This window comes from Trachemys scripta, chromosome 4 (genome assembly GCF_013100865.1).
Source record: "Trachemys scripta elegans isolate TJP31775 chromosome 4, CAS_Tse_1.0, whole genome shotgun sequence".
Lineage (NCBI taxonomy): Eukaryota > Metazoa > Chordata > Testudines > Emydidae > Trachemys > Trachemys scripta.
Genome location: NC_048301.1, coordinates 18,237,602 through 18,264,391, shown reverse-complemented (window position 1 = coordinate 18,264,391; position 26,790 = coordinate 18,237,602). Strand labels below are relative to the sequence as shown.

The 26,790-nt window shown below is 41.6% G+C and overlaps 1 protein-coding gene across 2 annotated transcripts in view; it reads right to left on the bottom strand.

Moving 5' to 3' along the window:
- Positions 1-3,420: 3,420 nt before the first annotated feature.
- Positions 3,421-26,790, bottom strand: part of AHNAK2 (AHNAK nucleoprotein 2) — an 81,401-nt gene continuing 58,031 nt past the window's right edge. For both annotated transcript variants that reach the window (XM_034767862.1, XM_034767863.1), the window contains exons 2-7: positions 25,291-25,355; positions 24,241-24,336; positions 22,482-22,544; positions 19,365-19,506; positions 18,589-18,770; positions 3,421-17,632 (exon numbers count right to left, since the gene is read on the bottom strand). In XM_034767862.1, coding sequence (XP_034623753.1) covers positions 4,469-17,632; positions 18,589-18,770; positions 19,365-19,506; positions 22,482-22,544; positions 24,241-24,336; positions 25,291-25,355 — 13,712 coding nt within the window. In that variant the 3' untranslated portion in view covers positions 3,421-4,468. The remainder of the gene's footprint in view (positions 17,633-18,588; positions 18,771-19,364; positions 19,507-22,481; positions 22,545-24,240; positions 24,337-25,290; positions 25,356-26,790) is intronic.

The window sequence follows — 26,790 nt, the reverse complement described above, 5'->3', positions numbered from 1 at the left end:
AAATAAGTGTGGGTTGAATCAAGAATTTAACTCGTCTATAGCTTTTGGGATTGTCCCCGGCCTTGGAATGCGTGTCAGAACCTGAGAAGGCTACAATTTCATTTAGCCTCACCTCCCAACATGAAAGCACCTTGAACTCAGCAAAATTCCAGCACTGTCTGTCCCGTCCCTGTGTCTCTCCCCCCCCACACACACACACACTCACACACACACTATATAACAGCTTCATATAAGCCTATAGGTAATGGTGCTGAGTCCATAAAAGTTCACTTTCCTTGCTAAACTGCTGTCAACCTTTTCTGATTGTGAAATGAGGAGGGAAACTGGTCTGCTAGATGACAGTTGTCAGTGTCACACGTGAGTCCAGTTTTCTGCAAGGCTGAAAGGGCACCAGTGAAAAATGCTCAAGTCCTTTAAAACAGTATTTTAGTGTTTGTGCCGATTGACAGCCCAGGAAACTGAAGTCCTCTATCCACAGACAAGGTACTGCCTGGGCAGAGACAATGAGAGCTTCCCCAAAAAGCCCTGGAGAGGTGAGGTAGTTCATTTTCCATTGCTATTCAGGCCTTGGCCTCTGCTGAAAATGCCAACAAAGGGACCATTTATGATGGTGGTTTTTGTGTAAACGCTCTTCCACTTGCACAAGAATGAGACCCCTAACTCATGTCAGATAAGCTACCCAATAGCATTGTATGGTGCATTTTTCAGACACTTCCAACCAGATGCTTAAAGGTGAAGCTCTGCCATAACCCATTACCTAACCCTCTGAGCCATCAAGTAACCTTGAAGGCACTCATTTTTCTGTACAACTTTATTTTAAAATACAAGTTGTGTTTAATAAATGTGAGGAAGCTTTAGTGTCATGTAAAAGTTTATGTAGATTCCTTAGGGTATGTCTACACCCAGCCGCTAATTCGGCGGCTGGCAATCGAAGTTCTGGGTTCGACTTATCGCGTCTTGTCTGGACGCGATAAGTCGAACCAGGAAGTGCTCGCCGTCGACTGCGGTACTCCAGCTAGACGAGAGGAGTACCGCGGAGTCGACGAGGGAGCCTGCCTGCCGCGTGTGGACCGAGGTAAGTTCGAACTAAGGTACTTTGAACTTCAGCTACGTACCTTAGTTCGATTTGGTGGTTTAGTGTAGACCAAGCCTTAGAAAATAAGAGACAAACAGATAAACTACTTCAACCAGGTTTCACTCCAACTTTTGCTGCTGTTACTGCTGCAGTTATATATGAGCATATTTAGAACAGTCACCTTAACAATTATGGGAAAATCTTCACTGTACTGAAAAAATGCTTTTCTTTGCCTCTTGCTGGAATGGTCACTATTGAAATTGACATATACATCGCCTCTAACTGCTGTTTCTTACTCTATTTTAAAATATTTACAAGGCATTGTCTGTGTAATCGGAATACACCAATTTTAACATGTGGAAGGGAAGGAATGCAGTTTCTTCTGGATTTAACATTTGGGGGAGTGCAGAGTGGCTGTTGAAGATGTATCTGCTCTATTTTTTATGTAGTATATTTCATATTTGGGCTTGCATTCCTCCATTTTCTTTTATTTTTTGCACTCTTATTTTCTCTTTGTTTGTTTTAACCCTTGAAACTGCCTTTGATTTATCACCGGGTCATAAGTTTCTCACAAAGCAGACACCAGACTTCACTGGCTTCCCTGAGCTCTAACTTCAAATGCTCTCACATTGTAGATGTGTTTTGTTTTCCCTAGCCAACCACTGCATTTGACCATGGGGCAGACTCAGGTCTGGTGCATGTATAGATTCTAGGACTGGAAGGGACCTCGAGAGGTCATTGAGTCCAGTCCCCTTCCCGCATGGCAGGACCATGTAGGAGCAACTATGCTGAATTCTCTATTGGCCAGGTTTTCAAAAGTGCTCAGCACCAGCTTTCTGAATGGGAGCTTCTGGACACTGATGGTTTTTTTGTTTTTTTTAACTGAACTTGCCTAAATAGGAGAAGTGCTCCTCTGAAGATCTGGGTCCATAGCAGAGGTGGGTAAACTACGGCCCGTGGGCTGGATCCGGCCTGCGAGCTGTTTTAAGCCGGCCTGCGAGCCGCACCACGCGGCTCGGCCCTGCTCTGTTGCTCCAGCTAGGGCTCTGGGGTGCTGCCACAACAGACAACATGGCCCCGCTCTGGCCGGGGTGCTGGGTTGGGGCAACACCAGCGGCTTGGCCCCGCTCTGGCACTCCGGAAAGAGCATTGTCAAACCTTCTCGAGGGACAATCTCTTCTGCCTCTTTATTGTTTAGACAGTATCTTTGTGTTCTCTAGGTTTGTGCCCCTCTTCTGTACACCCCTTAATGAACTCTTATGCTGGCCATTCCCATTTTCAGTCTTTGTTAGACTGTCACATTAATCTAACTGCTTTCTCTCAACTCCTCCATTTCCCCAGTATTGACAGTAGACTTTTTGGAGAGACTCTCTGTGGGTTTTACTTTTCTTTACGCTTCACAACTGTTCTTCTCCAATCCACTATATTCATTTTTGCTATGCAGCCGGTACTGCCTCATGCTGCATTTTCAAGGATTTCCCTCTCTCTGCTAACAGTCTCACATGTGTAGTGGTATCCAATTCCCATGGGGGCTGCGTAGAGCGTTTCATTTTGTGGGGCTAAGAGAGTGCATACAACACTGGGAGTATTTTTAATGTATTTATTGTTAACTTTAATGCTCTGTAAGCTTGAAATAAGCCTTGAGATCATTGTCTGCTTCTATTTGAATTGCTGTAAAGCAGGATGTCCTTTTTTTCCAGCATCACAGTGGTCATCATTATTGATTCTCTGGTCTGTCCACGCTACTCTGCTTTAGCTCTGTTCTAAGCTGTGCGCCCCTGCCTACAGCCATTCCATCAGCCAGGGACCACTAAAGAAAGCAGCTTGAATGGCCCCTTGGGGCTGTGTGAGCAGCCAGACACAACTTAGAGCAGCCCCAAGGGGGTCCAGCTTGGCCTGAAATAATATGGGTTGTCCAGTACCTCTGTGTGGAAACTGTTGAGAAATGATGGACTTTGTATTGGTGAGTGCAGTTTGTGTGGAATTCTCCTTTGGGACAGTTGAGAGCTTGAATATATTAATTTAGCAAGATATGATTTGGGACTCATGAAATATGCTCTAGTAACATTCCAGTTTTTTCTTCTGCTGCATTTGCTTAGCCCCAACTAAATTGAATAGATGGGAACAAAAATATAATATAAAGAAACTGGGATAAAGAAGTGTGAGTGAATATGTGAAAATACAATATGCAGAATTACAATGGTGATTAGTCATTTGCCAGTACCAATGTCTCTTAAAAAAAGTTCTCCCCCCCTCTAACTGAAGTTGCAGCTACATCAACCTTTCAAGCAATGTCCATGCTACTTTGTATTGTAGTTTTCATAATCAAAAAGTTATCACAATAATAATGTTACTGCATTTATTATCAATACAGTGACTGTACTGTGAATTGAGAATACATTCAACATTCTAGTAATACATGTACAGTGATGGCTAACATATATGGTACTATCATTTTGGTCGTGTACTTAAGAGAAGCATTGATATAAACAAAAGGTAAATAACTATTTACATCTTATTTCTCCAGAAAAACCTTTCCAGTGATTCCTCACATATGCCCCATTCTATGCATTAACTATTCTGATAAATATTTACATAATGAACTTTCTTACCCCAATTTTTTTTTATTCTTCTTCTCAGTTGCCATATTTTATTTTTGTATTTTGAATATGTGAATCAGCAGTATATATTTTTCAGGAATCTGGAGCATTTCCTGAAGTTTTTATTTTTTTTTAAGGCTAAATATTATCCACTCTACTAGCTGGGGGGGGGGAAAGGATTGTCATATCTACAGTATTATTTCTGTTTGTTCTACATTTTAAAATGATAATGGAATACAAATATTGCTCTATCTAAGATAAAGAAAATATATTTTTCATAAGAAAGCAACATCAAGGCAGAAATATATTTAATAAAATAAAATCTAAACAGTTATGTATATTTCTAGTCCTCATAGCACTAGCTTTATACTCCTTTCTGCAAATAATCTATAACTAAACACAATTGGCATGTTTTAGAGAATTATATTTAATAAAATCTTTTCACTATCTTTGCTCCATTCAACACTTTATTTTGCATGGTTAGGAGAATTTTATCAGACTTTGTTAAAAGTATAAATGCCTCCTTTTCATCAGTAGTTGTGTGTTTCTTCTTGGCTACATCTCATGAAACAAATGTTTCATTAGGACCTACAGTATGTTCATGTGCTTGCAAATGCCAGTGTAGTGAAGAATGATCCATAGACTGTTTTCATAAATATCAGTTTTAAGTTCTGTTCCACTTTCATTTCTTCTGGAAAACTCTTTGGAAAGACAGCATTTTTCTGCATATGTTTTTCTCTTAGTTTGTTCTACATTCAGACTTTCCATATACATTTAGATCAGAAAAAAAACCTCATTTGGTGGTCTTTTCAAGAATACTTTGCTGACTAGCTCTTTCCCTCTCCAACAAAATTAATTCAGTTCTTGCTGATGATGTAACTATAGCACCAGAAACTTGGACATTAGATGAGGTCCCTGTGGTTTCATTTTCTTCACCCTTAATTGTTTCTTCTTTAGGTGATAAGCTTTCCTCTGCATCAAAAAATGTTTCAGGTTTCTCTGATGGACTTTCATCATCTGAAGTTTTCATTTCTTTTAGATTTGTCTCTTCTTCTTTGTCAACGTTCGTAGCCTTTTTTGATGGGGATGAGAAGCCTAATTTGGGAAATCTAAACCATCCAGTTTTTTCAGTTTGTTTAGAAGAGTCAGTATCTGACACAGAAGAGTCAACAGGCTGGGTTTCTTCAGGAATTGATTTTTGGACTTCAGGTTTGGAATCTGAGCCTGTGTCATCAACAGAGGAAGAAAACCCAATACTTGGAAGCCAAAATTTGAATCTGCCAGATCTTTTACTGTCAGTTTTTTCTTTTTGATCCTTCATATCTTTTTCTTCATCTTCTGGTATTTTAGCTATTTCATCATCTTTAGAAAGAGGAGATACAGCTATTTCCTCTGGTTGCTTATCAGATTGAGTGTCTCCAAGTTTACTGGAAGGCTGTACTTCAACTGTAAATGTTTTCAATTTTGGCAAACTCACACTGGAAGATACGACATCATTAGATTCATCAGTTTCACTTTGTGGTTTACCAGATAATTTAAACTCAGCAGTGCCAGTCTTTTGTATTGCTACCCCTAAATTTTCATCAGAAAGTTTAGGTTGGTGAACTTCACTCTCAGACACCTCATGTTTATATTCTGTATAAGACTGCAGTTTGACTGGCATGTCTAGTTTAACATGTGACTCAGGTATCTTCACTTTGAGAAGTGAAAATCCAAAACTAGCAGTTTTAATTTCTGATGAAGGAATCTCAGATTCTTTCACTATCTGAGAGGAATAAGTCTCATGCGTTTCAATATCAACATGTCCAGATTCAACTTCACCTTGTGTCTTTATTTCTTTACTCTCTGCAAGTGGTCCCTGAATCTGTAGTGCTGCTTTTGAAACCGAAGAGTCTAGGATCTTAACGTATACCTGTGGGGTTTTAATGTCACATTCAGCCAATGTTGGAATTTTGACTGATGGCGTTCGGAAATTACCACCCGCAAACTCTGGTTTTTCTTTAGGGATCCTAGTGCTTACTTCCAGTTTTGGTGTTTCAATGTCAGTACCAGCACCTTTTAAGTCTGTTGCCACTTTTGACGTTGAAACGTCAGTTTCAACTGTGGGTGCATTGTAAGTGAACGCTGGTATTTTTAACTTGGGAATTTTAATATTTACCTCTACACTTTCACTTTGTTTGTCTGGCTTGTCCTTTGAAATCCTGGTTGATGATTCCATAAGGTCTGAACTTGGACTTTGCAGGTCAATGGAGCCATCTGCTTTTTTAAACTGGATTTCTACTATGCCTAGTTCAGTTTTAGGCAGTGAAACATCAGCCTCTAACTTTGGGAGAAAGACATCAACTTCAGAACCCTTTGCTTTGGAATGTAACACTCCAAACTTTGGCATCTTAAATTTAGATGTTTTCATTTTGCTTGCTTCATCTCCATCTTCCACTTTCACTCTGACTCCTGCAGAAATATCCTTTTCAACACTTTCAGCTGGAAACTCTATTTCATGGTCTACAACACTTATTTCAGTATCCATTTTAATTCCCGGAGCACCTATCTTGGTCTCTTCAAGGTTGGTTTTAACATCAGCAACATCTCCTGTTCCCTTTGTGGCAGGCCATCCAAATGAGGGTACACTGAATTTTGGCATTTTTAATTTACTTTCTCTTCCTTGAACATCCTTTCCTGTCGATTTTATTACACTCCCTAGCTTTTCAGTTTTAACTCCTGCATCGGCGTGTAGAATGTCCAGCTCTACTTTTGGGAGGACATCTAATTTCTTCTGTGTTCCATCCAAAGCAATTTCAACAGATGGTGCTTTAGTTCCTATTTCTGGACTTTTCAGCTCAATGGAATGTTCTGCTGTTGGAATCTCTGCACACTCTGATTTGGCTTTTTGTTCTTGAAGGGTCAGATCACATTTAGGGAGTGTAATGTCAGCTTCTGGTAAGCTGATGTCCATCCCAGTTTTTGAAGCACTAATTTCTGATGTAGAGAGTTCTGCCTGAGGTATCATGACTTTTGGAGTGTGTGTTTTCAATTGTTGTCCTTCAGCACCGCGTTTAACTACATCAGCATAAGTTTCGGTTTCAGGAATGCTCACTTTAATAACTGCTTTTTCTGGAGGTCGTGAAACTTCTGCTTCAAACTTTGATGAGGTAACATCAGAACTTTTACCTTTGTGGAGAGAAACTCCCACTTTTGGAATCTCTGCTTTAGCAGATTTGATTTTACCTTCCAAAACATCCTTTCCAGCAGCAGATTCAGTGTCCACATGTGGCAATGATGTTGCATATTCAGGAGCTTCTATTTCAGTTTGCATTTCAGCAGAAGGAGCACTTACTTGAGGCTTTTTCAGGCTCCCTTCACTATCAATGTCACCTCTTTTTTCCTTAGAAGATGACCGACCAAATGTTGGCATTCTGAATTTTGGCATTTTAAACCAGCCCTGATGTTCTTCAGTCTGAATTTCTCCAGACTTCATTTCACGTTCTCCTTGCACTTTCATATCCTCCACCTCAGGGCTTTGAATGGCCACCTCTGTGGTTGAAACAGAAACTGATGGGAGACTAACATCCATCTTTGAAGCTTTAATGTCAGTGATAGAAACTTGAGGCATTTTCATTTTCCCAGCTGAAACCTCTATTTCTGCATCAGAGACATCAGATTTAATTTCTAGTATTGGAGCTTCCACAGCAATGTCAGCAATATCTGTTGTCATTGTAAGCTGGGGAACTCCAGCTTCCATTTTGGGTAAGCTGATCTCACTTTCTGGTCTTTTTCCTTTTGGAAGTGAAATTCCAAACTTTGGCTTTTGGAATTTAGGCATTTTCATCTTCCCTTCAAGACCTTCAACTTTCACTTCCGCTCCTTCCACCATCAATGGTCCTTCAATTCCTGTTTCTGGACCCTTCAGCTCAATGGAAGCTTCTGCTGTGGGAACTTTAATACCCGGGGACAAGCTGACATCATCACCAGCAGACCCTAATTTGAGGTCAGCTTGTTGAAGACTCACATCATATGTAGGAAAGGCGGCATCAACCTTAGGTAGGCTAATGTCCATGTCTGATTTGGGAACTTTGATTTCTGGTTTGGAAAATTCTAGAGTAGGAATCTGAACTTTTGGCATTTTTATGCTTATTTGTGCTCCCTCTTCTATGCTTTTGGTATGACTGCTTTCTATATCAGGTATCTGCACTAAGTCTTCTCCATCTCTTTCTGATTTAGGAACAGTAACATCAGCTTCCACGTTTGGCAGATTCACCTGAGATTTAGGAACCTTAATTTTGGAGAATGAAATTTTAGGCATGATAAATTGAGGCTTTTTAATTTGGCTTTTTTGTTCTTCTTTTCCTGTAGATATTTCAATATCAAGATCCATGCTTGGACCCTGTTCCTCATTTACAGTTTCTGCTAGTTTTGTGTCTGTTTTGCCTGATGATACAGTAATTTTAGGTTCTTCCAGAGGTGCTTCAAAATCATTTTTAACGCTTGCTTCTTTTTTTGGTGACCACCTAAATGATGGCAATTTGAATTTTGGCAACTTGAAATGTCCTTCTTTCCCTTCCATATCTGTATCTCCAGGTTTTATTTCTCCCTCAAACATTGTTGCTTTAGATGCCATATTTGAATCTTGAATGCCAATCTCTGTCACTGGAACAGAAACGTTGGATTGGAGGTTAATGTCAACTTTGGGTGTCTTAATATCAGCTTCAGGTATTTTGGGCATTTTGATTTTCCAGTCTGAAGATTCTGTTTCTGCATTAGGGATGGCAGATTCAACTTCTACTGTTGGTGCTTCCACAGCAATGTCAACAATATCTGTCATCGCTTTTAGCTGGGGAACATCAGCTTCCATTTTGGGTAAGCTGATCTCACTCTCTGGCACTTTCCCTTTAGGATGTGAAATTCCAAACTTTGGCTTTTGGAATTTGGGCATTTTAATTTTCCCTTCAAGACCTTCAACTTTCATCTCTGCTCCATCCACAGCAATTCCAGCTGATATTCCTTCAACTCCTGTTTCTGGACTTTCCAACTCTATGGACCCTTCTGATGTTGGAATCTTAATAGCTGGGGCTGACAGGCTGACATCAGCACCAGCAGACCTCAATTTCAAGTCAGCTTGTTGAATAGTCACATCATATGTAGGAAGTGTGACATCAACCGTAGGTAAGCTAACGTCCACATCCATTTTGGGAGCTTTGATTTCTGGTTTTGAAAATTCTGAAGTAGAGATCTTAACCTTTGGCATTTTTATGGCTATTCCTTCTCCATCTCCACTGCTTCCTTTCTCTGATCTCTGCACTGAAACATCTCCTTCATTTTCTGGTTTAGGACCACTAACATCACTTTCCAATTTTGGCAGAGAGACCTGTGCTTTGTGACCCTTCATTTTAGGAAGTGATATCTTTGGCATGCTGAACTGAGGCTTTTTAGTTTTGCCCTTCTCAGCATCTTTTCCTATAGGCATATCACTTTCGAGATCCACACTTGGGCACTGAACCTCAGCTACAGTTAATGTTAGTTCAGCTTCTGTTTCTCCTAAAGAAGAGGCCAAAGTAGGCTCCTCAAGGGTTGTTTCAGTATCACATGTAACAACCGCTTCTTTCTTTGGTGACCAACTAAATGATGGGAGTTTGAATTTTGGCATTTTGAATTTGCTTTCTTTCCCTTCAATGTCTTTTTCTCCAGATTTTATTTCACTCTCAGTCTTTACCACTTTACTTTCTAAATCTGGGCCTTGAATGTCTACCTTTGTTGTTGGCATGGTAACATCAACTGATGGGAGGCTGATGTCCACCTTTGGTGCTCCGACAGCTTTAGGTATTTGAGGCATTTTGAGTGATGGCAGTTGCATTTTTAAGCCTGACACGTCTGTTCCTGCATCAGAGTCTTCAGATTTAATATCTAAAGATGAAGTTTCAATAGCAATCTCAGTAACTTCAGCTATCGCTTTTGGCTTGGGAATGTCAGCTTCCATTTGGGGTAAGCTGATCTCACTCTCTGGAATTTCTCCCTTAGGCAGTGAAATTCCAAACTTCATTTTTTGGAATTTAGGCATTTTACTCTTCCCTTCGAAACCTTCAAGCTTCACTTCTCCTCTATCTAGAGCAATGTCAGCTGATGGTATTTTAGCAACTATTTCTGGACTCTTCAGCTCAGTGGAACTTTCTGTCATTGCAACTTTAATATCTGTCTCTGGAATGCTTACATCACTAACAGCAGACCCAGATAGCACTTTGGGTTCTTGAATACTCATGTGATACTTAGTAAGAGTGATGTCATCTTTCAGTAAGTTTGCATCCTGGTAAACTTTAGGGGTACTGATATCAACTTTGGAAAAACCCAAATCAGGAATCCAAAATTTTGGTAAATTAACATTTTTGGCCCTTGAATCTCCTCCACACTCAGGAAGGTCCACGCTGCTCTCAGGGCCTGAAAATTTCAATGGTATTCCTTCAGCTATTACATTAGATTCAGTTATAGGGTGAAAAACATCAGCCTGCAAGTTGGGATCACTAATTTCAGATTTAGGAATCTTAGAAATTGACACCTTTGGAATTTTAAAATGAGGCATTTTAGATATCCCCTTAATGCTATCTTTTCCAGAACTACTTGGAATTTCAAGTCCAACACTTGGAGCATGGATTGCAGGTCCTGACACTGTTATCTCTCCTTCAGCTCTAGCTGGCGGAATAGTCACCCGGGGTTCATTCAGGCTTGCTTCAACATCTGCTACTCCATAACTGGTTCTTTTTGAAGTGGACCACCCAAATGAAGGCATGCCAAATGTTGGCATTTTGAATTTACTTTCTTTTCCTTTTGCATCTTTATCTGTGGCTTTTATTTCACCTTCTATCTTTACCGCTTTAGCTGTGGCTTCTGGGCCCTTAATGTCCACCTCGGCCTTTGGTAGAGAAACGTCTACTGATGGGAGGGTGATGTCCACCTTTGGTGCTTGAATGTCTGCTTTAGGCATTTTGGGCATTTTGAGTGATGGCATTTGTATTTTCCAGCCGGAAGCTTCAGTCTCTACGTCGGGAACATCAGCTTCCACTGCTAGCGTCGGGGTTTCCACGCCGATTGCACCCACTTGGCCTTTGACTTTTGGCTTGGGAATGTCAGCTTCCATTTTGGGTAAGCTGATCTCGCCTTCTGGCACTTTGCCTTTTGGAAGTGAAACTCCAAACTTTGGCTTTTCAAATTTAGGCATTTGAATTTTCCCTTCCAAACCGGCAGCTTTCCCCTCTGGTCCCTCCACCGCAAGTTCAGCTGATGGCTCTTTCGCTTCTATCTCTGGACCCTTCAACTGAATGGAACCTTCTATTTTGGGAATCTTGACTCCAGGTGCTGAGATTTTGACATCTCCGGGAACAGAGGCTGCCTTGAGGTCAGCTTCCTGAAGACTGACATCACACGTGGGAAGTGTGACATCGACTTTGGGTAAAGTAACATCCACGTCTACTTTGGGAGCTTTGATTTCTGGTTTAGAAAATCCCATAGAAGGCATCTTGACTTTTGGCATGTGTATTTTCATCCCTGTTGCCTCTGCTTTCCCTGTCTCAACTTCAATACTGCTTTCCATGTCGGGAACTTTCACTTCAAATCCCCCCTCTTTAATTTCGGCTTCTGATTTGGGAAGGGAAATATCTGCCTCCACCTTTGGCAGGCTGACCTGTACTTGGGGAGCCTTGACTTTGGGAAGCTTCACACTCGGCAGCTTAACATCAGGCATTTTAATTTTCCCCTTCTCACCATCTTTTCCTGCAGAAGTCCCGATTTCCAGTTCAACACTTGGAGCCTGGATTGCAGGTCCTGACACTGTTATCTCTCCTTCGGCCCTAGCTGACGGCATTGTCACCCGGGGCTCTTTGAGGCTTGCTTCAACATCTGCTACTCCACCACTGGTCTCTTTTGAGGTGGACCAGCCAAATGAAGGCATGCCAAATGTTGGCATTTTGAATTTACTTTCTTTTCCTTTTGCATCTTTATCTGTGGCTTTTATTTCACCTTCTATCTTTACCGCTTTAGCTGTGGCTTCTGGGCCCTTAATGTCCACCTCGGCCTTTGGTAGAGAAACGTCTACTGATGGGAGGGTGATGTCCACCTTTGGTGCTTGAATGTCTGCTTTAGGCATTTTGGGCATTTTGAGTGATGGCATTTGTATTTTCCAGCCGGAAGCTTCAGTCTCTACGTCGGGAACATCAGCTTCCACTGCTAGCGTCGGGGTTTCCACGCCGATTGCACCCACTTGGCCTTTGACTTTTGGCTTGGGAATGTCAGCTTCCATTTTGGGTAAGCTGATCTCGCCTTCTGGCACTTTGCCTTTTGGAAGTGAAACTCCAAACTTTGGCTTTTCAAATTTAGGCATTTGAATTTTCCCTTCCAAACCGGCAGCTTTCCCCTCTGGTCCCTCCACCGCAAGTTCAGCTGATGGCTCTTTCGCTTCTATCTCTGGACCCTTCAACTGAATGGAACCTTCTATTTTGGGAATCTTGACTCCAGGTGCTGAGATTTTGACATCTCCGGGAACAGAGGCTGCCTTGAGGTCAGCTTCCTGAAGACTGACATCACACGTGGGAAGTGTGACATCGACTTTGGGTAAAGTAACATCCACGTCTACTTTGGGAGCTTTGATTTCTGGTTTAGAAAATCCCATAGAAGGCATCTTGACTTTTGGCATGTGTATTTTCATCCCTGTTGCCTCTGCTTTCCCTGTCTCAACTTCAATACTGCTTTCCATGTCGGGAACTTTCACTTCAAATCCCCCCTCTTTAATTTCGGCTTCTGATTTGGGAAGGGAAATATCTGCCTCCACCTTTGGCAGGCTGACCTGTACTTGGGGAGCCTTGACTTTGGGAAGCTTCACACTCGGCAGCTTAACATCAGGCATTTTAATTTTCCCCTTCTCACCATCTTTTCCTGCAGAAGTCCCGATTTCCAGTTCAACACTTGGAGCCTGGATTGCAGGTCCTGACACTGTTATCTCTCCTTCGGCCCTAGCTGACGGCATTGTCACCCGGGGCTCTTTGAGGCTTGCTTCAACATCTGCTACTCCACCACTGGTCTCTTTTGAGGTGGACCAGCCAAATGAAGGCATGCCAAATGTTGGCATTTTGAATTTACTTTCTTTTCCTTTTGCATCTTTATCTGTGGCTTTTATTTCACCTTCTATCTTTACCGCTTTAGCTGTGGCTTCTGGGCCCTTAATGTCCACCTCGGCCTTTGGTAGAGAAACGTCTACTGATGGGAGGGTGATGTCCACCTTTGGTGCTTGAATGTCTGCTTTAGGCATTTTGGGCATTTTGAGTGATGGCATTTGTATTTTCCAGCCGGAAGCTTCAGTCTCTACGTCGGGAACATCAGCTTCCACTGCTAGCGTCGGGGTTTCCACGCCGATTGCACCCACTTGGCCTTTGACTTTTGGCTTGGGAATGTCAGCTTCCATTTTGGGTAAGCTGATCTCGCCTTCTGGCACTTTGCCTTTTGGAAGTGAAACTCCAAACTTTGGCTTTTCAAATTTAGGCATTTGAATTTTCCCTTCCAAACCGGCAGCTTTCCCCTCTGGTCCCTCCACCGCAAGTTCAGCTGATGGCTCTTTCGCTTCTATCTCTGGACCCTTCAACTGAATGGAACCTTCTATTTTGGGAATCTTGACTCCAGGTGCTGAGATTTTGACATCTCCGGGAACAGAGGCTGCCTTGAGGTCAGCTTCCTGAAGACTGACATCACACGTGGGAAGTGTGACATCGACTTTGGGTAAAGTAACATCCACGTCTACTTTGGGAGCTTTGATTTCTGGTTTAGAAAATCCCATAGAAGGCATCTTGACTTTTGGCATGTGTATTTTCATCCCTGTTGCCTCTGCTTTCCCTGTCTCAACTTCAATACTGCTTTCCATGTCGGGAACTTTCACTTCAAATCCCCCCTCTTTAATTTCGGCTTCTGATTTGGGAAGGGAAATATCTGCCTCCACCTTTGGCAGGCTGACCTGTACTTGGGGAGCCTTGACTTTGGGAAGCTTCACACTCGGCAGCTTAACATCAGGCATTTTAATTTTCCCCTTCTCACCATCTTTTCCTGCAGAAGTCCCGATTTCCAGTTCAACACTTGGAGCCTGGATTGCAGGTCCTGACACTGTTATCTCTCCTTCGGCCCTAGCTGACGGCATTGTCACCCGGGGCTCTTTGAGGCTTGCTTCAACATCTGCTACTCCACCACTGGTCTCTTTTGAGGTGGACCAGCCAAATGAAGGCATGCCAAATGTTGGCATTTTGAATTTACTTTCTTTTCCTTTTGCATCTTTATCTGTGGCTTTTATTTCACCTTCTATCTTTACCGCTTTAGCTGTGGCTTCTGGGCCCTTAATGTCCACCTCGGCCTTTGGTAGAGAAACGTCTACTGATGGGAGGGTGATGTCCACCTTTGGTGCTTGAATGTCTGCTTTAGGCATTTTGGGCATTTTGAGTGATGGCATTTGTATTTTCCAGCCGGAAGCTTCAGTCTCTACGTCGGGAACATCAGCTTCCACTGCTAGCGTCGGGGTTTCCACGCCGATTGCACCCACTTGGCCTTTGACTTTTGGCTTGGGAATGTCAGCTTCCATTTTGGGTAAGCTGATCTCGCCTTCTGGCACTTTGCCTTTTGGAAGTGAAACTCCAAACTTTGGCTTTTCAAATTTAGGCATTTGAATTTTCCCTTCCAAACCGGCAGCTTTCCCCTCTGGTCCCTCCACCGCAAGTTCAGCTGATGGCTCTTTCGCTTCTATCTCTGGACCCTTCAACTGAATGGAACCTTCTATTTTGGGAATCTTGACTCCAGGTGCTGAGATTTTGACATCTCCGGGAACAGAGGCTGCCTTGAGGTCAGCTTCCTGAAGACTGACATCACACGTGGGAAGTGTGACATCGACTTTGGGTAAAGTAACATCCACGTCTACTTTGGGAGCTTTGATTTCTGGTTTAGAAAATCCCATAGAAGGCATCTTGACTTTTGGCATGTGTATTTTCATCCCTGTTGCCTCTGCTTTCCCTGTCTCAACTTCAATACTGCTTTCCATGTCGGGAACTTTCACTTCAAATCCCCCCTCTTTAATTTCGGCTTCTGATTTGGGAAGGGAAATATCTGCCTCCACCTTTGGCAGGCTGACCTGTACTTGGGGAGCCTTGACTTTGGGAAGCTTCACACTCGGCAGCTTAACATCAGGCATTTTAATTTTCCCCTTCTCACCATCTTTTCCTGCAGAAGTCCCGATTTCCAGTTCAACACTTGGAGCCTGGATTGCAGGTCCTGACACTGTTATCTCTCCTTCGGCCCTAGCTGACGGCATTGTCACCCGGGGCTCTTTGAGGCTTGCTTCAACATCTGCTACTCCACCACTGGTCTCTTTTGAGGTGGACCAGCCAAATGAAGGCATGCCAAATGTTGGCATTTTGAATTTACTTTCTTTTCCTTTTGCATCTTTATCTCTGGCTTTTATTTCACCTTCTATCTTTACCGCTTTAGCTGTGGCTTCTGGGCCCTTAATGTCCACCTCGGCCTTTGGTAGAGAAACGTCTACTGATGGGAGGGTGATGTCCACCTTTGGTGCTTGAATGTCTGCTTTAGGCATTTTGGGCATTTTGAGTGATGGCATTTGTATTTTCCAGCCGGAAGCTTCAGTCTCTACGTCGGGAACATCAGCTTCCACTGCTAGCGTCGGGGTTTCCACGCCGATTGCACCCACTTGGCCTTTGACTTTTGGCTTGGGAATGTCAGCTTCCATTTTGGGTAAGCTGATCTCGCCTTCTGGCACTTTGCCTTTTGGAAGTGAAACTCCAAACTTTGGCTTTTCAAATTTAGGCATTTGAATTTTCCCTTCCAAACCGGCAGCTTTCCCCTCTGGTCCCTCCACCGTAATTTCAGCTGATGGCTCTTTCGCTTCTATCTCTGGACCCTTCAACTGAATGGAACCTTCTATTTTGGGAATCTTGACTCCAGGTGCTGAGATTTTGACATCTCCGGGAACAGAGGCTGCCTTGAGGTCAGCTTCCTGAAGACTGACATCACACGTGGGAAGTGTGACATCGACTTTGGGTAAAGTAACATCCACGTCTACTTTGGGAGCTTTGATTTCTGGTTTAGAAAATCCCATAGAAGGCATCTTGACTTTTGGCATGTGTATTTTCATCCCTGTTGCCTCTGCTTTCCCTGTCTCAACTTCAATACTGCTTTCCATGTTCGGAACTTTCACTTCAAGTCTCCCCTCTTCAATTTCGGCTTGTGATTTGGGAAGGGAAATATCTGCCTCCACCTTTGGCAGGCTGATCTGTACTTGGGGAGCCTTGACTTTGGGAAGCTTTACAGTCGGCAGCTTAACATCAGGCATTTTAATTTTCCCCTTCTCACCATCTTTTCCTGCAGAAGTCCCGATTTCCAATTCAACACTTGGAGCCTGGATTGCAGGTCCCGACACTGTTATCTCTCCTTCTGCCCTAACTGACGGCATTGTTACCTGGGGCTCTTTGAGGTGTTCTTCAACATCTGCTACTCCATCACTGGTGTCTTTTGTGGTGGACCAACCAAATGAAGGCATACTGAATTTTGGCATTTTGAACTTACTTTCTTTTCCTTTGGCATCTTTATCTGTGGCTTTTATTTCACCTTCTTTCTTTACCACTTTAGTTGTTGCTTCTGTACCCTTAATATCCACCTCAGCCTTCGGTAGAGAAACGTCTACTGATGGGAAGGAGATGTCCACCTTTGGTGCTTGAATGTCTGATTTAGGTAGTTTGGGTATTTTGAGTGATGGCATTTGCATTGTCCAGCCTGAGTCTTCTGTCACAGTATCAATTTGAACTGGTGCTTTTGGGACCTCCATATCAATTTCAAGTCCTTCTATTTTTACTGTTTTCTTGTGCATGTCAGTTTCCACTTTGTGTAATGTGATTTCACTTTCTGGCTGCTTTCCCTTTTTAGTGTAAATTTCAAAGTTTTCTTGTAGATCTGCTATTTGCGTCTGATACTGCTCATATTCTTCATTTATCTCTTTTTCTTGTTTTGTTTTTCCAGTTTCTTTTGTTGTTGTTTTTATTTCTAGACCCTTTATTTGAACCGAAGTGTGTTCTAGGTGATCCCTCATTTCTTTATTTGTTATCTCTTCTCCAGGATGTTGCAGAGAAACTTTTGTGGGTTTTTGTTCTGATGAACTTTTTTGTTTCTTTTTTCTGGTCCTTGGTAGAGCTTGTGGTATTTGTTTGCTTTGTGTGTCTTCGAAACCAGGTGTTTGTATTTCTGAAGTAGGTTTTGATATTTGTGTTGTTATTGGTGGTATTTGTGATATTGTAGTAGTAGGTTTAGATATTGCTAACTGTTTTTTTTGTTTTTTAATGTTAATTTCAACTTCAGGGTACTTCTTTGTATAAATTGGTAAACCATTTTCCATGTCTTTTAAGTCTTTTTTGACATTGTCTTGTATGTCACCTGCTTTTGTTTCATATGCAGAAGATGTGCTATATTGTACAGTTAGTATTTCTGGAGTTTCCATGCTGATATCTTCTTTTCGTATTTTATCCTTTTTTGTTGGTGTCACGGTTTTTATTTCTAATCTCTGCTTCTCTTCTGTTTCTGCTTTTGTTCTATGCATTTTGAATCCAATATTAGGGAACTTCAGTTTCTTTTGGCTTCCTTTTTTCTCTTTAGCACAGAATTCTTCCTGTTGTAACTGTGACTCAGTGTCAGTGCTTGTTGGGGAAATATCTTGTATAGCATGCTCATATGCATCTGATGTACTATGAGATCTTCTGTGCCCCAAAATCTTTTTATTTTTCATTGACTGGAATTTGGGCCATGACAATCTCTCTTTTCTGGGTCGTTTTGTTCTTCCCACCCTTTGTTTTACAATTTCCTTTTCCTTGTCTTCTTCTGAAATAATCTTTTCTGAAATTTCCAGTGTTGTTCCAGGAATTTTTTCAGTAAGCTCTTTTTCCTGAAGAAGAGGTTGTTTTTTGTAAATATTAATATAAAATGTGTATAATATTCATCTTGTTTTGTTTAAAATCAACTACTTTTTGGACATATAAACACACTAAAAATTGAGGGTGCACTACAATCCAAAGTTACATGAAATGAAATTATTATACTAAGTTAATAGATGTATATAGCTACCAAAGTCTAGATTCTATATAAAACATGCTGGCTTGTAGTCAACAGCAACTCCTAAATATATTTTATTCAGAGATTATTCAATTTGCAATGTGAGAAATAAGATGCATTTCAATCAGATGGAGACCCATGATTAGATTCTGTTGCGACAGATGTCAGCGACTAAACCAATATTGACTAGAGGTGCTCAAAAGAACAGCTATTTTTCATTGCCATTTTGTATGATGAAAAATTCCAGCCCTGGCTAATACTGACTTCATTTGGAGCAGGCTCAGATCCCTAGGATACCTAACTGAACTCTAAAACATTGTGATTAAAAATAAGTTTGTCCTTACTGTTTGATGATTTTATATTTTCTCTATCACTAGTTTATAGTCGAAGAACCAAATCCCTTTTTCACTCTGGACCTGTTCCTTTTCCCATTCAATGTAATGGAAGCTGGATCAGGAGCTGTCTCCTCCCTTCAAGAAAACTAAACTTCCATCATATTCAATGCAAGTTTAGCTTGATTAAGGACTTAAGTGAAATACTCCCTTGTACACAGGGCTTAATTTGGACTAAAGAGGTGCATAGTTTTTGTGCTGGCTTTCTTCATAGGAGTGGATTTCACCCTGAGTGAGAACTGCAGGTTTTGTCCAAAAGTATCATAAAGATAGTAAAGTGAAGCATGTGTGTATTTGCAGGACAAAGGCCTGTATTTCCCCATCTCCAATGTTACTATATAATGTACATTTGTAGTATTTTCCTATTCTTTCTAACATGATACAGAAATAATTTTACCTGACTTATTTTTTCCTTCTTGTGTTGTGCTGTAGAATGTATTTTTTCTAGCTCTTCTTTCCCAGCAAGTTTTCTTTTGAGACTGAATTGTACTTTGTATGGCTCGGAATATTGTAGAATCTTGAGTGCATCTTCATATTTGATATTATCAAAAAATATTGTGGCACTTAATAGCTGATCACCTGCAAACGGTACCAGACATTTTATTTTAAGATATCAGTTTGCTATATCATGCGGTTTTTCAAATCACATTGTTCTTGATGATCACATAAACATGAAGGGTCATAAACATATGATGATTATATAAAGCATATCATGATTTGTTTTAATATGTATGTTTTGGAGTTTTATTTGTTTAAATAGTATTATTTATTGTATTATTGTGTATTCATACACATAATAGTTCATAAAAGGCTTACTGCATATTGGGCCACATTCTTCATAGATGTAAGGTACTTTTATCTTTGAAATTTAATGAATTAATTGTATCATATTTCTTTTTTTTTTTAATTACTGACTAGTTCTAGTGAAAAGTAGTGTATTCCATGATTTATAGGAAATCCATATTTCATTATTATTTCAGGTACTGATCCTGCAAACTGCTCATGGGAGTAAAGTTAAACATGTGCATCGGTGTTTGCAGGACGGGGACCTATTTTTGCTAGTATCTGAAAATATGAGTGTGTGTGTGTGTACTTATAAACAAACTTTGTGATTTTTTTTTTCAAATTTCTAGATAATAGTGTTTTTAAAAAATCCAGAATATCAGACTGTACCTTCTCTCAAACTGAATATTTTTGAAGCAGGGGATCCCTTGAGCACCTGTTTTACAAATATTCCTTCATTTCCTCCACCAGTCACACTAAAACCGCTAGCACCAGATTCCACTTCTGTTTTCAGGGTCACCTCCATAGACTCCTAGATGCCCAGAAAGATGTCATGTTAAAATTCATTGTTAATTCATACCGACCACTTGACACTATATTGAAATCTTCCTCTCACACACAAAATGAGCATCTTCAGAAATACTTACCATATCTCCCTCAAGAAAGATTGCTTAAAAATGGGAACTTATATGTACAATATGGGCAAAGTGCTGAACACCTTCACTCCATTCCAATGGGACTGTGCAAATATTTAAAGTTAAGCACATGCTTAAGTGTTGTATTGGACAGGGGCCAGATTGCTCAGTTCAAGTACGGCTGGGGGAGCAGAAAGACAGAGCCTCAGGAAGGAAGGGCTGGGTCCTCTCTTTAAAGTTCATTTCATTCGCCCCAGTCCCAAGCTGCACAGACGCCGACTTTCCAATGTGCCGGGGGGTGCTGGATCCCTGGCTCTGCCAGGGCTCTGCCTCCTGCCCCCACTCATCCCTTCCCCCAAGGTCCCACCTCTGCCCTGCCTCTTTCTGCCCTCGTTCCATCCCCACCCCGCTTCTTCCTGCCCCATTCCACCCCCTCTCCCAAGCGTGCCATGCCCTCGCTCCTTCCCCCCCCCCCAGAACCTCCTGCATGCCGTGAAACAGCTGATTGTGGCACGTGAGAGCGTGGAGAGAGAGGGGGAGGTGCTGATCAGCGGGGCCCGCCAACGGGCAGGAGGCGCTACGTGGGTGGGGAGAGCTGATAGGGGGAATCCCGGTGGGTGCTCAGAACCCACCATTTTTTTCCCATGGGTGCTCCAGCCCCAGAGCACCCACGGAGTCGGTGCCTATGCCAAGCTGGGCTCAGCCCCTGAGGGTCTGTCTTCCTGTTCTCCCACCACCACCCCTTGACAGGAGTTTGACCTTCTCCACAGGTCTTTGCTGTTGGTGTCTTTGGGGCAGAGAATGTTTTTTTGTTCTGTATTTGTCCATCATCTAGCACAGTGCATCCTGATTCATGACTAGGGCTCCTAGGTACTACGATAAGACAAATAGTAAATAATAATGCACTTTCAAGAATGTGCCAGACATAAGATTGCGTTGGCTCCTCTATATGATTGGTCAGAAGTGAGCAATAGATAAAAATTATATTAATTCGTAAACTAATCCTTCTTTTATTGCCATTCAGATCTTCCAGGGTCAGTTTTTGGCCCTGTATTTCCTTGAATGGGCCAGATCCTTGACTTACCCTACTCTTGAGATAAGTCAGCATTTATATCAGCTGATGATCTGCCCGAGCGTGAGATTTGAGTGTGTAAAAAATGTAGACTCTTACCTTAAAAAGGCTGTATGTTAAACTTGCCCCAAATAGATAAAATAATGGTAGAGTCTGACAACAACCATACCAAGAAAATTGGCTTTTATGTGTCTCTGTATGGCAGCAACCTATAAGAAATGTGGGAGACCACTCACTCTTCTTAGAACACTCCAATCCTGAGATCAGTGGAGCAAATAAAAGAGAGAGGGGTATCGCAGAAGAGTGTGCACCTTTATTCCCAGCAAGGGATTAGAGGGCACATCTGAAAGCAAGTGTTGTAGTCTTATTTTCTTTTCTTTATTCTGTGTGTTGATCTCCATCACCTCATGGACTCGCAGTGACAGAATGTACCCCTGTATTCGCACCCTACACACTACATGTACAAAGTATGCCTTGTAAGGTATCATTTGAAAACTCATAATTTTCTGTTCACTATTGTCCTGATAAAATATTGTGTGGCAACATTGTACGTAAAGTTTATAAGATTTCCCTGTATGGTGTACATATTCCAATCCTCACAGCCCTGCCCAAGCAGACGTTGGCAAACAGGTCTGTCCTAAATAAAGGAATATGTGTTCTGCTTAATTTGCATGTAAGCTGTAACCAGAGTATTCAAGCAGGAAGAGAAGACAAAGGAAGTTCAAACAGGTGGAAAAAACAGCAGGGAACATCCTTCCACATAGACTCTTTGTCTCCTAGTGCCAGCTGGAAATGTTTTTCAGGAGAGGGACTGAAACTGTAAAAAGGGGCAAATACCCCAATACACCCCTCTCTCTCTCTGCCAATCACATTCTCTGCACCTGAAGCGACAAAGTTGGACTCTGGGAGAGGGGTCCTGATCTACAGGTTTTGGTCAGTAAGACTGCTGAAAGCATGTGGTGAGAAACTTTGCTTGACTCTGATATAGTTTGTTAGGCATTAGTAAACGTCTTATCTTTATTTTTCTTGTAACCATTTCTGACTTTTATGCTTCAGTGTGTTTAAATTGAAGTGTCTCGGGATAACTCCATTTGGTTCAAGTTGTGTGCATATTAGTCTCATAAAGGAATAATGGACTTAATAAAACTTGTATTGTCCAGGTGAGTGCTGGGCAATACAGGACATTCATTTTTGCGGAAAATCTAAGATGGGGGTTAGGGTGGGAGGTGTGTTGGGGTTACCCTGCAGTATAGTCAAGGCTGGTGAAAACCAGAATGTAACCCACATGTAGCTGGCAGGCTGCAGTTACACACACTCAGGGTGTGGGTGGCAGCTACTTTAGCAAGGCATTGTAAGGCACCCAAGGTTGCAGGGCAGGAGTGATACAGCTGCTCATTAGTCTGGATTGTACCCTGGTGTGTCACACACACCTGTGAAGCTTTTATACTGTAGAAAACAATGAGCCTAACTGTAAAAAATTGCTCATGGGTTTTTACAGAGGTGTGGCATGCAAGATTATATTCTCTCTCTATCCCATCCCATTAAGGCAAGAGTTTTACATTATAACAAAGTTCTTTCCATTGGGAAGGGGAAAATATCAGTGATGCATACATTCCCATGATGCAGTCATTTCTTGTGATTTACACAGTATACAATATACAAAAGTATACAATAGAAATCTTATTTATTAAGCAGGTTGCCAAAACTCATCTGAATCCATTGTTCTTTCTCCTCTGTTTACTCTTGCCATATTTGCACTGTCTAATGAAATTTGCTTTCTGTGTAACCATTTAAACTCACCTGTGAATGACTCATTTTTTGTTTGTCTGTAGAATATTTTTCGTTCTCTGTATCTTCTTGTCGCTGGAAAAGCAATTGTAATTATTTAGTGTTTGGCTAAAATAGTATTGTAAAGTTCACACAGAGATTATATGGCCCGTGCCTTGCTCAAAACAGGGCTCTTAGCCTGTATTTTGGTGAGAGCTAAAGTTCATAATTCACACTGAAGTCTATTACTGTTTTAAAAACCAGTAGCGGATGTCTCCATTAGAGTCTATAATATTAATTTTCAGCTCAGTGTGTGTGGATTTAACCGCATGATAAGAGCTGTGCAGATTGTTTGCTGGCACTTAAAAAAATAGTTTCAGTTTTTTTTAATTTTTGGTGACTTAAAAGGCCAAAAAAAGCCGAAAAAAAAAAATCATTTCAGCTTAGTCAAAGCAGATAATACTTCATTTTATTTTTGAGCATTTTTAACATTTTTAAATATTGTAAATAAAATTAAAAGCCATTTCAAAATGAGAAATCATTTTACAGAATTTTTTTTACAACCAAAACGTTTAGATGAAACCGACAAGAATTCCCAAATATTTTGATTTCATATTTTTTCGATGGAACAAACTGTATGTCAGTCACGCTGTGGATTCATCATGTTTGTTTAAACATGCATGTCTGAGGTACAAAAAAATGGGATAGCCGAACCATTTTGTCTGGGACAGCTACCTCAAAAAAGAGACAATCCTGGGAAACCCTGGACAGGGCGCAACCCTACTGGTTGTGTGTATAACCCCACAATGAGCAAGAGGATTTCATGAGAGCCTGTGGGGTCAATCAGCTCCGCCTCACTACACCAGTAGTAGCTGTCAAACTTAGAGGGAGGAGCTAAAAGCTCAGTGGGGTACTGACCAGGAAGGAGAGCAGATATCTGGCTCTGATTCAGGGGCAGAAGACTGGCTGCATCCAGGTATCTGTGTTGGCCTGCTGGCAGATAGAGCCTCCCTGAAGGAAGGCAGGCCAGCCTGCAACTGGGAGTACAAGGCAGTTGTGAAGGCAAGATGGAGAAAGTGAGTTTCCCAGGATTCTGCATGCTGGTGGAGGGACAGGAAAACTCCCACAGGGTCAGGGACTGCCCTGCTAGGGAAGTAGAGAAACTCTCCTGCAGCAAAGCCACATGAGTGGCAGAAAGTGCTAAAGCTCTGCAGTGAGCTTGTGAAAGGGGTCTAGAGAGAGAGAGAGAGAGGCTGATAGACAATGAGCCTTGGACAAGGCTGTGGGAAAGGCTCAAGACAGGTGGAGGAAGGAAGTGGTCCAAGGAGGCAGCAAGGGGTCTGTGTAGACACACCTTGGCTGCTTATTAAAGGGTGCCTGGGCTGGAACCCAGAGGTGAGGGAAGGTCGAGGAAGTTGTTTCCTGATACTCTCCACCCCACCTCCAATCAGGAAAGAATTAGGAAAAAATCCTTGAATGCTTTACATTTTCATATAGAAAACCAAATATTTTCTTAATATATTACTGATCATGCTTTTTCTTCACAATGAAATGTCAGCTGAATCCTGAAACTCTCCTGCCCATAAATACAAGTAATTATGCACTGTTTGGTAAACTAAAACGGCTATGAAAGGACTGAGAAGGTGAGGGTGTGGATTTCAAAGTACTTTTTATACATGTCCAAATTCTAGTCCTACAGAAGTCAATGGGATTTTTGCTAATAAGCCCCAAAAGATGAGAATTTGGCCAAAAATGAATTGAGTGTAACATGAAAACCTTATGTATGTCTTGCCTTTTTGTTAAAATATTCTTCTTCTATGGAATACTCATAAACTGGAGAGGATCCTTGTGGCCTTGGCCGTATGTTTTCTATTGTCACTTCATTGACCTGCAGGAAAGAAATGAGGGGAAATAATGGTCAACATTTAGCAACAGTAATCCCTATTGGTCAGGAGGCAATGAATATAATATAAAATTCCTCTCTGTGCAAGCCTGATACCAGTCACAGTGGCTGCAGAATGGCCATTCGTTATTTTCTTTTGGGGCAAACATAATTCCCATTTAAGAATTTGATATAAACAACAGAGGATATAGTCCTTGGAAACAGAAATGATGCTTTCACAATGTCTTTCTTAACTAAGGATACATTTGAAATACAGTAAAAAGCAACAGAGGGTCCTGTGGCACCTTTTAAGACTAACAGAAGTATTGGGAGCATAAGCATCTGAAGAAGTGAGGTTCTTACCCACGAAAGCTTATGCTCCCAATACTTCTGTTAGTCTTAAAGGTGCCACAGGACCCTCTGTTGCTTTTTACAGATTCAGACTAACACGGCTACCCCTCTGATATTTGAAATACAGACAGATTAGACAGAAATAATGATCACAAGAGGTTATGACGACTTTCCCCCCATGCTTTAGGGTTAATTATGCCCCCAGTAACCTCAGATGTGCAGTGGAGCCTCATAGCAGTTGGAATTTCTAGGAGGAATTCTGGATGACTCAGCAAAATTCTTTCTGGGGTCTCTCGGGAAGCTCATGCCAGTGGACAAAAATTCAACCACTGTGAAAACAAGAATTTGCTATACCATGGAATATAACTTTTACTGGCACGTTACAAATCTCTGAGGGGGAAAGCCCTCTCTTGAATGCAAAGAGCCCCACTCTAATGCATGTGACGTTGCCCCAAATTCTGTATATCTGAACATCAGTTTATCAAAAGGCCGATCAAGCTGCCAGGATATCTCCTTAACAGAAGTAATAATAGACACATCTTTGTGAAAAAAAGTGTAACTAAAACATTAATTAGCAAGCTTTCAGAAGTGAACAGTAACATTACTCACAGAATCGTCTTCTTCTGCATCAGCATCAACCTCAGGCTCCCCTGGTCTCAGCTGTATGCCAGAACCTGGAAACAACATATGAGCCATCAATCCTAGGTGCTACTCCATCAACTCAGTGCAGAAGGCAGTGAGTTTTACAAATACAAAGTTTACAGAGCAGTATGGTTATGGAAAGTCTCAGGATGGCCTGATATCCTTCAAATCCAATCTTTATGGCAGGGTTTCTCAAATTTCATCCTGCTAGTGTTCCCAAAGGTACAAAAAATAGTCACACCTCCACTGATGCAAACTTTGTAAAGAGAAAAGAAGAAAGAAGTCCCGAACCTGGAAAAATACATTACAGACTGGCAGGAATCTTTTAAATTAATGGGAGGGATTGTGGCCTAATGGCTCGAGACAGGCACTAAGCATCTGAGTTCTATTCCAAGCTCTTTAATTGACTTGCACACTCAAAGAGACAGGAAAGCATACAGCAGTCAGGTGGCCTGAAATAATAGTTCCTGAAATGTGGGCATTGCCTCATGCCGTGGGTGTTAATGCTGAAGCTTAATGATGGCATTTTAAATATCAACATTAACTATTTTACATCAATCATTTTAGCTGAAGCATCTAGTTAATGTGCTTATCCATAATTGTTTGGTGCATTGAAGCATATTGGGACTGGGAGATGGGGGTTGGGGTTGGTTGCTGGAATAGGAAACTTGGAGTTCCACTTTCCAAAGTGTTCAAGTCACCTCTGCCCTTGCCCTCTCAGGGTGAGTGAAAGAGGAAGTCCAGAACTTCCTTACTGCCAACAGATTCAACTGCCTCGTGGATATGAAATCTGAAACTGCTGCCTACAGCTTCTCAAGGTTAAAACTCTCTTTCCACCAAAGCCACCGCCATTCTAATGCAGTTATGCATTGGCAATACAAAAATCTGCAGTGAATGGAAAATTTGGGGGCAGGATAAAATCAGGTGAATTAGCACATGGAATATTATGCTGGTTGCAAGATTTATTTTTCAAATATGATTCAATAAAAGCGTCAGAGTTTGAATTTACTTGAAGCTGCCAGAAAATTTCCAATGGGCTGCAAATTCAGCACTGGGATAGATCAGAACCAGGGGGCCTTGCTGTGGAATGTAGGTCTATCTTTGTGCAGAGTGCTTAGGGCCATGATAACCAAAAAGACTCAGCTGTTATTGGTCAGTATCAGATAGCCATGCAGGGATAGCTGAACTTATTTAGACAAAATAAAAAGCAAACTAAACCTTTGTCTAGTGGAACCAAATTTCCTAAAGTTTGAAGGCCTTCCATCCCTTATCCAAGGACACCAGATGGTCAGAAGTGACCAGGGATTTTGAATCCTTCAGTTTTGGGTGCCTAAACTGAAACATCTCTAAAAAGCTTAATTTTCAAAGGCTGGGTTGTTGTCACTTCCTGAAAACCAGACCCCCTTTAGGTGCCTTGAGTTGGACACCCAAAAATTGAGATACCCAAAATCACTAGTCACTTTTGAA